The sequence below is a fragment of the Haliotis cracherodii genome, unplaced genomic scaffold (genome assembly GCF_022045235.1).
Source record: "Haliotis cracherodii isolate W230 unplaced genomic scaffold, xgHalCrac1.p SCAF_2, whole genome shotgun sequence".
Classification (NCBI taxonomy): Eukaryota; Metazoa; Mollusca; class Gastropoda; order Lepetellida; family Haliotidae; genus Haliotis; species Haliotis cracherodii.
Genome location: NW_027266275.1, coordinates 11,436,326 through 11,448,421, shown reverse-complemented (window position 1 = coordinate 11,448,421; position 12,096 = coordinate 11,436,326). Strand labels below are relative to the sequence as shown.

The 12,096-nt window shown below is 41.9% G+C and overlaps 2 protein-coding genes across 2 annotated transcripts; both read left to right on the top strand.

Moving 5' to 3' along the window:
* Positions 1 to 1,007: 1,007 nt before the first annotated feature.
* LOC139469771 (E3 ubiquitin-protein ligase TRIM56-like) lies at positions 1,008 to 4,983 on the top strand. Its single transcript, XM_071252055.1, has 3 exons — positions 1,008 to 1,225; positions 2,114 to 2,411; positions 2,943 to 4,983. The coding sequence occupies exons 2-3, from the start codon at positions 2,114 to 2,116 to the stop codon at positions 4,583 to 4,585; spliced, it is 1,941 nt and encodes a 646-aa protein (XP_071108156.1). The 5' UTR covers positions 1,008 to 1,225; the 3' UTR covers positions 4,586 to 4,983.
* A 2,379-nt stretch (positions 4,984 to 7,362) lies between these two features.
* LOC139468695 (tripartite motif-containing protein 3-like) lies at positions 7,363 to 11,265 on the top strand. The gene is made up of 3 exons (XM_071250815.1): positions 7,363 to 7,383; positions 8,291 to 8,588; positions 9,617 to 11,265. The coding sequence occupies exons 2-3, from the start codon at positions 8,291 to 8,293 to the stop codon at positions 11,263 to 11,265; spliced, it is 1,947 nt and encodes a 648-aa protein (XP_071106916.1). The 5' UTR covers positions 7,363 to 7,383.
* Positions 11,266 to 12,096: the final 831 nt, after the last annotated feature.

Sequence of the window (12,096 nt, the reverse complement as noted above, 5' to 3'; positions counted from 1 at the left end):
ATGCTGATGTTATCCAAATATCTACCATATAACGTTTTGAAAGCTTTACTGAAGACTTGAATGTTGTAACCGTGATCAAACAACTTTTCAAGTGTCACATCCCGAAATCTTGTCGGAAGGAGCATGCTCGATTGTACTTTATTTATGCTTGATTGATGATAGTGTTTTGGGGCTACCAAAAAAAGTTAACGTTCCTGACAGCTTTTGTGAAAAATTGGGACTACAGGTTAATTTGCATAAAACAGAAGTAATCGTATTCAGACCTGAGGATACACTAAGGCATTATAAAAATGGTTTATGAGTGACGTTCCAAAAACAGTGACATGTACTTACAGCAATTACACAGGTGTTCTGCATTATAATCGATTGTCCTGGTCAAAGTGCATAGACACATTGATTATCAGCTTTGTTTCATATCAATGTTATGATATAAATTCCCACTGATGCCTGTAACTATTTTATTTGAACTGCTTGACACTAAAATATAGCCTATTATATTGTATGGGGTAGAGGTGTGGTGTTTTCAGCAATACCAAGTATTAGAATCGTTTTGTGCTAATCTCTGTAAATATGTGTTGGGGGTAAGTAAATATGTTTCTAGAAGTGCTATTTTAGCAAAATGTAGTAGAAGACAACTGTATGTAGATTATCATTTTAAATGTGTTGAACATTGATTTAAGCTTTTGTGTATTGATGATAGTAAATATCCTAGATAGTATTATCTTTTAATGAAAACGTTGGATGAAGCCGGTGTGGAAACATGGGGAAACTGTCTTTGATAATTTGCTCTTCATGTGGCCAAAACGCTCACTCACCAACAAGTCACTTTGCTTTCTATACTTAAAGATAGGACAAAACATCGGCACGTGTCCTTGTGCTAAAACAAATGTTTTTGACACGATAGGACTTTACAACTACACTATATATAATAAGTACAATAAGTATGTACCTTGAGGTGTGTGGACATCTCGCCTGGCTATGTCCGTCATACTAGATTGGATCCGGGAAACTACGTTGTCGTCAGCTCTGCCCAGTCACCACTTGTCGAGGTTTCGTAGTTGCCTCCCTTGTACGTCATACGGAAGAGTCAGATAGACACAACTGCCTACCTCGACGGGAGGTGTTATTTCAAGGTTTCCGGGATTCTAAGCAAAGCCAACAGGATCCATATGATGAAGAAGTATCTATTCATCTACTAGCATCAGACACAATCAACTTGTATACGGTTTGTATTTCGTAAATATTGAGTTTGTGTTGTGAACACACACAGTCAGGGAACTTAAAACTAATGTCAGAGAAACTGAAAGTATGACTTGTAGAGAAAGATCGCGTTTCGTATCCTGAAACGCCTTGTATCTTACATTTATCTTACTTCTGCTGTTATACGTTAGTTACAAAAGTCTGTGTGTATCAATTCAGGTAAACCAAGTCCTTCGTCGATATGAATACTGAAAAAAATAAAAAAACATTAAACTTTGACCCCGACACACTGACCTACACAATTTCCTTCCTTGTACTGTGACATTGAGGGGGCGTGTATATAAACCAGGCACATAGAGATGGATCAATAGTCCCTCATACAGGACGATGTGGGTATGTTTTAAAATATAGCTGTTAGAAATAATTTGAAGCAATGCCGACACTGCCAAACCTACATAAGTCTTTACATACACTCCCAGCCTGACCATGTCAAGTGCCCTCTACTGTGATAACTACAGTGATATTCCCTATGTCAATTCTCTGTTTTGTGTACCCTTACCTTTGTGTTCATGTTGCACACGTAATTGGTAATCAATTTTAAATCAACAGTGCCAGTATGTAAGATATATGCTTCACCTGCAGTTATTTTTCTTCAAGGTATGATTTTGAAAATTCTCACAGCATTCAGTAGTTTCTAAATGTATTTTAAGTACAACATATCAATCATTAAGTAAAAATGTCCCAATATAATCATCAGTTAAATGCGAAATAACGTTAAAAACTTTCTTTCACATGCTTAAATTTAAAAATTAAATAAGAAACAAAGTATCACTTATTCATCTAACTGAAAGATGTCCTGAAGAGTGATCTTGATTGTGACAGTGATCTCATACTATCATGTCCTGTTTTACAGATGGCGACGTCGCGGGCTGAAAAAGTGATGGAATTCCTCACCTGTGTGATCTGCCAGGAACTGTACAAAGACCCTTGTACACTGAGGTGTGATCACACATTCTGCAGGAAATGTGTCACAGGATACATCCAAACGAGACCAGATGCTGTACAGTCCAAGACGATCCCCTGTCCCTGCTGTCGACAAGATACCAAGGTCCCCGACCCTAGCAGGCCAGTGGAGGAGTGGGCGGGGCAGATCAAACCCAGCATCATTATACAGGGGCTGATTGACACACAAGCTGGACCTTCTGCTGAAGGTAAATACAAGCGACAAAACCCTTTCCATATTCATTAGGAATCTCTGCCAAAAGCAGAGTCGATTGTACGATTCCGTCTATATCATCAGCATGTGTTTATGAATCACCATTACATAGTGATGATACCAGGTGTTCGCGAAAAGGTGAGCCGCACCGGTGGCACCCGACACAAACACATGCAAAGGCAAGTTAATTGTTCAAATGAAAAAACATGGCAACATAAGTCAAATCAAATTGGGAAATGTCCTCCACATATCTTTTTCAACACCTTTTGAAAGCTTTATTAAGGCCTTGAATGTTGTAACCTTGATCAACTTCTGAGCAAACAATTGGTACCATGGGCATGCCTACCTCTTGCTGAAATGTTTAACCGCCAGATTTTACAAAGATATTATCAATGAGTTACGTTTAGCGCCAGAAAATGTATGTATGCATTAAAAAATATAATTGTATATAAAAGTCATTGTGCAATTTGTTTTTATGTATAGGTTTATGGACACGTTGTCAAAAAGATGTTATTTTCATTCTCAGACACTACTACAAAGTGCTGCACGTTATGTGGGCAGCTAGGGGAGACAACTCCAGGGACCTTCTGGTGTCCGGACTGTGAAGTTAACCTCTGTGGAAGATGTGTCAAGATTCATCGTGCTAGTCCCTTATCTCGTGACCATGAACTATGCGACCTGTCTGGGGAGGTAAAGGTTAAACAGAGACGCAAGATCATGTGTCAAGAGCACAAGCACAAGAAAGTCAAATATATCTGTAAAGACTGTAACAAGTCACTGTGTCAGTCATGCTGCGTGGTCTACCACAGGAAATGTGACTCTGTCGTCACAATCAATTCACAAGTAGAAAGAATGAAGTCACAGTTGACTATGAAAAGAAATATCTTGCAGACTAAATATCATGGCAAAGGTAAAAGGATAGAGAGACATACGTTGAGATTAGATCAAATAAAAGAAAAGAAATTGGCCACTAAAGAACAAATCCATCTTTACGCCAATAAAATGATACAGCACATCAGGCTGAAGGAACAAAAGCTGTTGGATGAAGTGGATGAAATAACAGACAAACAAGTCATTCAGACTCATGCTGATGTAAAGCTTGAAGAGATTGAGATGCAGATGTACAGACAACATTGTGAGTTCATTGACCAGGCCTTGGTATCGGACTGTGAGATGGACCTGTATGAAGCGTATCAGGCCTGGGAATCGGGTGCTGTAGAGTTGGGGGACGTCAGGGACACAGACACAGCAGACACACACAGAATAGATGACATCAGGTTTACACCTGACACTGACAACGTCCAGCACATCCTAGATGACCTACAGCTGGGGGAGATTGACGTCACATATGGAGATGGACTGAAGTGTTCACCAGTGTTGTTCCACACACTTGATGCGACCTCAGAGGATGACGAAGGGATACCTAGAATGCCTGGTGTCACAGCACTTTATGTAGATGGCATACAGACAATTGTTGTTACGGACTACACCAACAAGTGTGTGAAATCTTTCTACAACAGAAACGATCAACCATCTCAAAGTAAACTTCCCCTGGATGACTCTCCATTTGGCCTAACACGGTTGACGGATAAAGAGGTGATAGTTGCTGTCCCTGGCTCACGAAAGATTCTAACAGTAGAGGTGTCCCAAGACCTGGTACTGAACTCAACCATCACAACAAGCAAGGGCTACGCCAGTCTCGCTGTTCTGGGTCCTTCATCTCTGGCAGCAGGTACTTGGGACTGTCTTGATATCCTGGACATGACAGGACAAGTGCTGAGGTCAGTCACTACACACAACAACGAGACACTCTTTGCCTACCCCGCCTATATGTGTGTCAACAACAAGGGCAACATACTCGTGTCTGACTGCTGCAAGAAGTCTGTCACATGTTTGACTTCAGATGGGGATGTCGTGTGGAGATACGCCCCTACCGGAGATAGAGCACTCAGAAAGCCTACTGGTATCTTAACAACCAACACAGGAGATATCATGTTTGTAGACAAGATCGCCGTGACTATTATACAGCTAACCGAGACAGGGGAATATGTCAGCGATGTCCTCACATCTCAGGATGGCATCAATCAGCCAATTAGTCTGTGCATTGACAAACATGACTCAGTTCTTGTAACTGGTGGAGGGGAAATCAAGACATTTGTTTTCACATAGTATGTGAATGTATATCGATGAAGGGGTTTGTCGGAGTGAGTTCTCACATCTCGGGATGATGTGTAAGGATGAAAGGGAGGGGATGACGGGGAAGGACAACATGTATTAAGATGCACATTGTCATGTCTCAGCTGCATATGGGCGGCCTGCATGACACCATATGGAACTTGAACGGCAAACGAATAAGAGTAGACACGGGTGACCAAGTGGTAGGAGGCATTCCTGTGTGCTGTGAAGAGTTGCGTCCCTTCTCCGAGCCAGGAAACAGCCTCTCATGGGCATTAGGCCCAAATCACTTGTAACAATAAAATATTTTGCAATTATCAATTCATTTTCGAAGCTGAAATCATTACTGTGAGTGGATTTCTGTCATGCGAAGCTCATGTTTACATGTAAGATTTGAGATAATATATTAAATATATGATGAGTATTAAATGTTTACATTTCCTATCAATAATTTGCTGTTGTGTTTGTCAGTTTTGATTCATATATATTTAGAGATGTTCTTGTAGACAGATGAAAGCATAGGGATTGTGAAATCAACACCAGATCCACTTGTACAGGTATCAGAATCATGGAGTGAGTGAGTCAGTCAGTGAATGAGTGAGTATGGTTTACGCCGCTTTAAGCAATATTCCAGCAATATCAAGGCGGGGGACACCAGAAATTGGCTTCACACATTGTACCCATGTCGGCAATCGAACCCGGGTCTTCGGTCTGACGAGAGAACGGTTTAACCACTAGGCTATCCTACTGCCCCTCTGAATCATGGAAATCACTTAACCACTTGTATGTGATAGTTGGTGTACATCAATTGCTGTTGCAGTGCTGTGTTAGGATGGCTACACGTTTTGTCAATTTGTTCTACAGGACACATGTATTTACGGCACAGTTGAAGGTGTCCACAATGGCGGTGTTGGACTTCTGCTGTAATCCAGTTAATATAAAACGAATACCAATCTAAGATATCTGCCCCAAAACGATTTACCACTTCATCAGATGGATACAAAACGAGAACTGTTCTACTGACATATACAAGTAGGTAGCTCAGGCCAAATAGGGAGAACCGCCTCCGTGGTCTAGTGGTAGAGCGACTGCTAAGAGAGCGGAAGGTCCGGGGTCCTGCCAAAAGACGTGAAAAGATGGTACTTGATGTTACCCTGCCTGACGCTCTACTTTTAGGGGCTAAAGATATGACAGTTGGCTCGGAGTCAATAGGCTGTGTTGGAGTGGGGTGTTGGAGTGGAATGCAGCATGGTACCTCAGTGAGATAGCACTATGAAATCGACATTAGTCCAGACTAGTACATTCAAGCAGCCCCACACACACACATACGTGCACGCACTTCGCTATGTAGTGCAATGATCGTGGACGCGACGTTTAACCCCATTTCATCTCATCTCACAATTTAGGGAGAACAGTGAGTGAGTGAGTTGGGTTTAACGCCGCTTTTAACAGTATTCCAGTTATATCACGGCGTGTCAGCGTAATGTGGGAGGAAAGCCCCAAGTGATGCAGGTGTCAGACGTTTACCCACGAGCACGGGTATGGTACTGACAAACCTAGAAACATAATCGGAGCGAACCGGGATTCGAACCCACAATCATAGGTTTCTGGCGTACCCAAGGGACGCAACTCTGCACAGCGAATCGCGGCGCCTTAGACGACTGGGCCACCCGTGCCCCCTAGGGAGAACAGAATGGACTAATGACATGTTGAAGTCCTCACCTCTCAGATCATCTAACTTTGTTTGGCATCACCACGGTAAACGTCTAAGACCTGCTTCACTTTGTGTTTACACTCCACATCAAGCTGACTCATCATGATATAACTGCAATAGGGATTAGAGCGCTGTAAAATCCTAGATGACCTACAACTTGGGAAGAAAACACATTAATATATAGACCTCCGAATATATTATTGAATGCAGGAGGTTAACTGTACAAGGTGCAGCCCTTGTTTATGCTTCAGTGATTTGAAAACTGCTTACACAACATACCGAGCGCCACTACCAATAATATAAGATGCAAGATGTATATAGAAATATGGACAGTAAATCTGAAGAAACCGAACAGTGTTTTAACTATTCCTTTCCGATATAGTGAATGTGGTGAACTGTTTTAATAAGAAAATTACTTAACCTATACTTCACCGTTGAAATACATATCCAGACACGTCCTTTCACACAACGTTTTTTGCAATAGGGAGCATGATTAAACGTATTAAAATTATTAATCAATTCTAATCAGTTGACAAACATAATTACTATAAATATGTGTGTTCGTCCCTCAACCCTAATCACACTACAGGATTATAAAGCGTTCTAACACAAACATACATGTATGCAAAGGGCCCTGGGCCTGAAGTGAAAGAAGTCATTTGGTGACAATCTACAGCATGAAACAATGCAGAGAGAATATACCAGGAATAAACGACATAATCCCTCGTTTATTTTTTCTCCTTGCAGTATTTATTGTATGACAAACAACACCGACTCGTCGTTTATTTCTTAAATATTGCAATGTGTCGATATCGCACCCGCCTATGGCAATCGGCCCTGATTCGATCCAAGGACCTACGTGGTCATCAGCACTGATACTTTACCAATCACCGCAAGTCGAGGTTTTGCAGTTACCTCCCTTGTATGTTATGCGAAAGCGGCAGGTGGACACAGGTGTGTATCTCTGCAGGAGTTGGTTATTTCAAGACTTCAAGGAAATAAATTGAAGCTGACAGTGCACATGATAAAGGATTATTAAATTCGTCAACTAGCAACATACAGTATCAACTTGTATACGGTTTGTGTTTTAAATACTTATTTTGTCTTGTGAACAAGCTCATTCATGACCCTTTATACTTAAAGAAACCGACAAAAGGACTTGTAGAGCGAGATTCTGTTTCGTATTCTGAGACACAAAGTATGTTCATACACTTTATGTCTTACTGTTTAACTGTCTTACTGTTTTGAGTTAGTTTTACAGCTGTCTAACACATTTTAGTTTATTATTTCAGGTGAACGAAGTTGTTCGTCCTTCATGAAATATTGCCGCAATAAAAGCATGTATCTTTGCCCCCGACACTAACCTTCACAGTTACCTCCCTTGTATCGTGACAGTGCGAGCATTGTCTGTTACTCAGGGACATTGGACTGTGTTGGCAAGATTTAATATGTAGCTTTTAACAATAATTGGACGTTCTGTTGAAACAATGTAGTCCACACATACACTACCTGGATGGCCATTTCGGCGCCTCCTCTAATTGGAATAATGGCTGGAATGTGATATAAGCAGCGCAACACCGTCTCTACCGTCTCTACAACAATATACACTGCTATCAATTTCTCTATTTAGGTACACTTTGTGTGTACACCTATCTTGCATAGGTACTGGTTATCAATTTTAAACACACGGTGCAAGTATGTTAATGTTTCAGCAGCAGCTATGTACATACGTGTACAGTGTATCTCCCTTCATGGTTTTCTACTGGAAACTCTCACACCATACTTCCAGGAGTTTTATACTGTTATTTTAGGTGTACAATATTAATCTGTAAATAAATGTTTCCAAATAAATCGAGAGTTAAATGCTAAAATCGTATTAGCTTTTAATTGTCATTGTTATATTTCGAGCTGAGCAACTAAAGGATCTCCTGAAAATGTAAAAAGTGATTCTGCCAGATCTCATATTGTCATGTTTTGTTTTACAGATGGCGACGTCACGAGCTGAGAAAGTGACGGAATTTCTCAACTGTGTGATCTGCCAGGAGCTGTACACAGACCCCTGTACACTGAGGTGTGATCACACATTCTGCAGGAAATGTGTCACAGGATACATCCAAATCAGACCAGATGCTGTACAGTCCAAGACGATCCCCTGTCCCTGCTGTCGACAAGATACCAAGGCCCCCAATCCCAGCCGGCCAGTGAAGGAGTGGGCGGGGCAGATCAAACCCAGCATCATTATACAGGGGCTGATTGACACACAAGCTCGACCTTCTACTGAAGGTAAATGCAAGCAACAAAATCCTTTCCATATACATAAGGAATCTCTGCCGAAAACACAGTCGATTGTACGATTCTGGCTATATCGTGAGCATGAGTTTATGAATTACCATTACATAGTGATGATACCAGGTGTTCGCGAAAAGGTGAGCCGCACCGGTGGCACCCGACACAAACACATGCAAAGGCATACACTGCTTACATCCAAACCAGACCACATGCTGTTCGGTCCAAGACAATCCCCTGTGTCTTTTGTCGACAAGATACCAAGGTCCCCGACCCCAGCAGGCCAGGGAGGAGCGGGAGGGGCAGGTCAAACCCAGCATCATTATACAGGGGCTGATTGACACACAAGCAGAAAATATTTTTGAAGGTTAGACACACCCGCAATTTAACATAAGTTTTAAGGATGCGAACTCCACAATGCAACAACATCGTTCTTGTTTTAGCTTTTGTGTACATGTGTTATATGGATGTATTTGTTAAAGAATGAAAATACAGTTACTATGTTAGATACATGTTATTGGTATTGTCATCACTAACTGCGTACGCAAGTCTTCATGTTTTCCCACGTCCATTTGGGGGTTTGTTTTTGCTGTTTAACGCCACACTCAGCAATATTCCAGCTGTATGACGACGGTCTGTAATTAATCGAGTCTGTACCACACAATCCAGTGAGTGATATCATGAGCATCAATCCACGCAATTGGGATGCAATGACATGCATCAAGCTAATCAGCAAGTCTGACCACCAGATCCCCTTAGTCACCTCTTACGACAAGCCTGGGTTAGGACCTATTATGCTACCCTGGATCTTCACGGGTCCCCACGCCAAGTAACGATATCTATTGGACTACCAATAATGGCTAACACTGATAAGCCTCGTTTGTTCCCTCACGCTAGGTACAACCACATTTTATATGGTTGATGTACTTCTAAGTTCTGTGAAAGTGAGATCGAATTCCAGATGAAGGTTTTTCTATTTACATTCATATATGTGTAGAAATTATGCCCAATTGTTTCTTTTACAGACACAGGTGCTAAATGTTGCACATTATGTGGCCAGCTAGGGGAGACAACTCCAGCGATCTCCTGGTGTCCAGACTGTGAAGTTACTCTCTGTGAAAGGTGTGTCAAGATGCATCGTGCTTGTCCCTCATCTCGTGATCACGTACTGTGTGACCTGTCTGGAGATATCAAGGTGATGAAGAGACGAAAGGTCATGTGTCAAGAACACAAGGATGAGCAAGTCAAATATATCTGTAAAGACTGTAACAAGTCACTGTGTCAGTCCTGCTGTGTGGTCTACCACAGGAAATGTGAGTATGTCGTCACAATCAATTCACAAGTGGCAAGAATGAAATCGGAGTTAACTTTGCGAAGTGACATCTTTCGGACAAAATGTCATGGCAAAAGCAATAGAATAGAGAGACATAAATTCGAAATAAATAAAATTAAAGACGACAAAGTGGCAGCAAAAGAGCAGGTTAATCGTATAACTCATAAGGCCATAGAGTACATCAGACAGAAGGAACAGAAGCTGTTAGATGAATTAGATGAAATAACAGAAAGACACATCATTCAGACCGAAGCTGATGTAAAGCTTGAAGAGATTGAGATGCAGATGTACAGACAACATTGTGAGTTCATTGACCAGGCCTTGGTATCGGACTGTGAGATGGACCTGTATGACGCATATCAGGCCTGGGAGTCGGGTGCTGTAGAGTTGGGGGACGTCAGGGACACAGACACAGCAGACACACGGAGAATAGATGACATCAGGTTTACACCTGACACTGACAACGTCCAGCACATCCTAGATGACCTACAGCTGGGGAAGATTGACGTCAGATATCGAGATGGACCTCGTCTGAAGTGTTCACCTGTGTTGTTCCACACACTTGATGCGACCCCAGAGGATGACCAGGGGGTACCTAGTATGCCTGGCATCACAGAACTTAATGTAGATGGGATGCAGACAATTGTTGTTACAGACTACACCAACATGTGTGTAAAATCTTTCTTCACGAGAAACAATCAAGCATGTCAAAGTAGACTCACCCTGGATGTCTCTCCATGGGGAGTAACGCAGTTGAAGGAGAAGCAGGTGATGGTTGTTGTCCCTGCATCCCGCCATATTGTAACAGTAGAAGTGACCCCTGACCTGGTGCTGCTCGCAACCATCACAACACGCACGATGTACTACAGTCTCGCTGTTCTGAGTCCTTCATCTCTGGCAGCAGGTGGTAGCGCCTGTGTTGATATCCTTGACATGGCAGGAAACGTGCTTAGGTCAGTCACTACACACAACAATGAGACACTGTTTACCTACCCGGCCTATATGTGTGTCAACAACAAGGGCAACATTCTCGTGTCTGACTGGGCGAAGAAGTCTGTGACATGTGTGACGTCAGATGGGGATGTTGTTTGGAGATACGCCCCTACCGGAGCCAAAGCTCTCAGTATTCCTGCTGGTATCTCAACCACCAAAAAAGGAGATATCATGTTTGTAGACAACGACGCCGAGACGATGATACAACTAAGCGAGACAGGGGAATATGTCAGCGATGTCCTCACATCAAAGGATGGCATCAACCAGCCATTGAGTCTCTGCATTGACAAACATGACTCAGTTCTTGTTACTTGTAAAAGGGAAATCAAGACATTTATCCTTACATAGTCTGGGAGTGATTATTGATGGAAGGGTTTGTCAGATGTAGTGCTTTCGTCTCTGGATGGCGTGTGAGGGGAATGAATCGAAAATGTGCAGTGAGAATGCTTCCTTGAATCACCGTTATTTTTGGATGATACCAATTGCTCGCGAACAGGTGAGCATATCCTACCCCGTCGATGGCAGCCGTCACAAGCACGAGCAAAGGTCAATTTTTAAACTGAAAAACCCGTGAACATATGGTAGAAATATAAATAGGGAATTGCTTCGGACATCACCCCGCTACGAAGTGGGACGGGATACAGAAACGAAGTTCGTCGGTCCGTCCCTCCGTATTTCCGTCTTTCCGTCCGCTTCACAAAGGGGACAAATTCTCTCCTAAACTATTTTAGTAAGACAAATAAAATTTTACGCACTGATCTTTAATGAGTTCGCAAATTGGAAGTTAAAGCCCTTGCCCCATGCTTTTCAACCTTCTGCAAACTGCGTGAAATGGGTACAGGTTTTCTCAGAAACTCCTTAAGTTACACGAATAAAAGTTTCTATACTTATGTGAGAGATACTTGTCAAGAAAAGTGTTTCCGTAAATGATATTTGGCCAGAGTTACTTCCCTTGCTACATGTTTTTTAGATTTTGAGCATGCACAGTTACGGAGTTCAAAAATGTGGGCTATAAATTATTTTGTAGGTTAATTTCACGTTTAGTGCACGTGCCAAGCTCTTCTTAAGGCTTTATGGGACTCATTTTATAGTTAATATTCACTACTACATGAACAAACAAATTCTAATGTGCCACATGGCAGTGGATATTGATAACGTTGATTTCTTCTTGTCACTGAT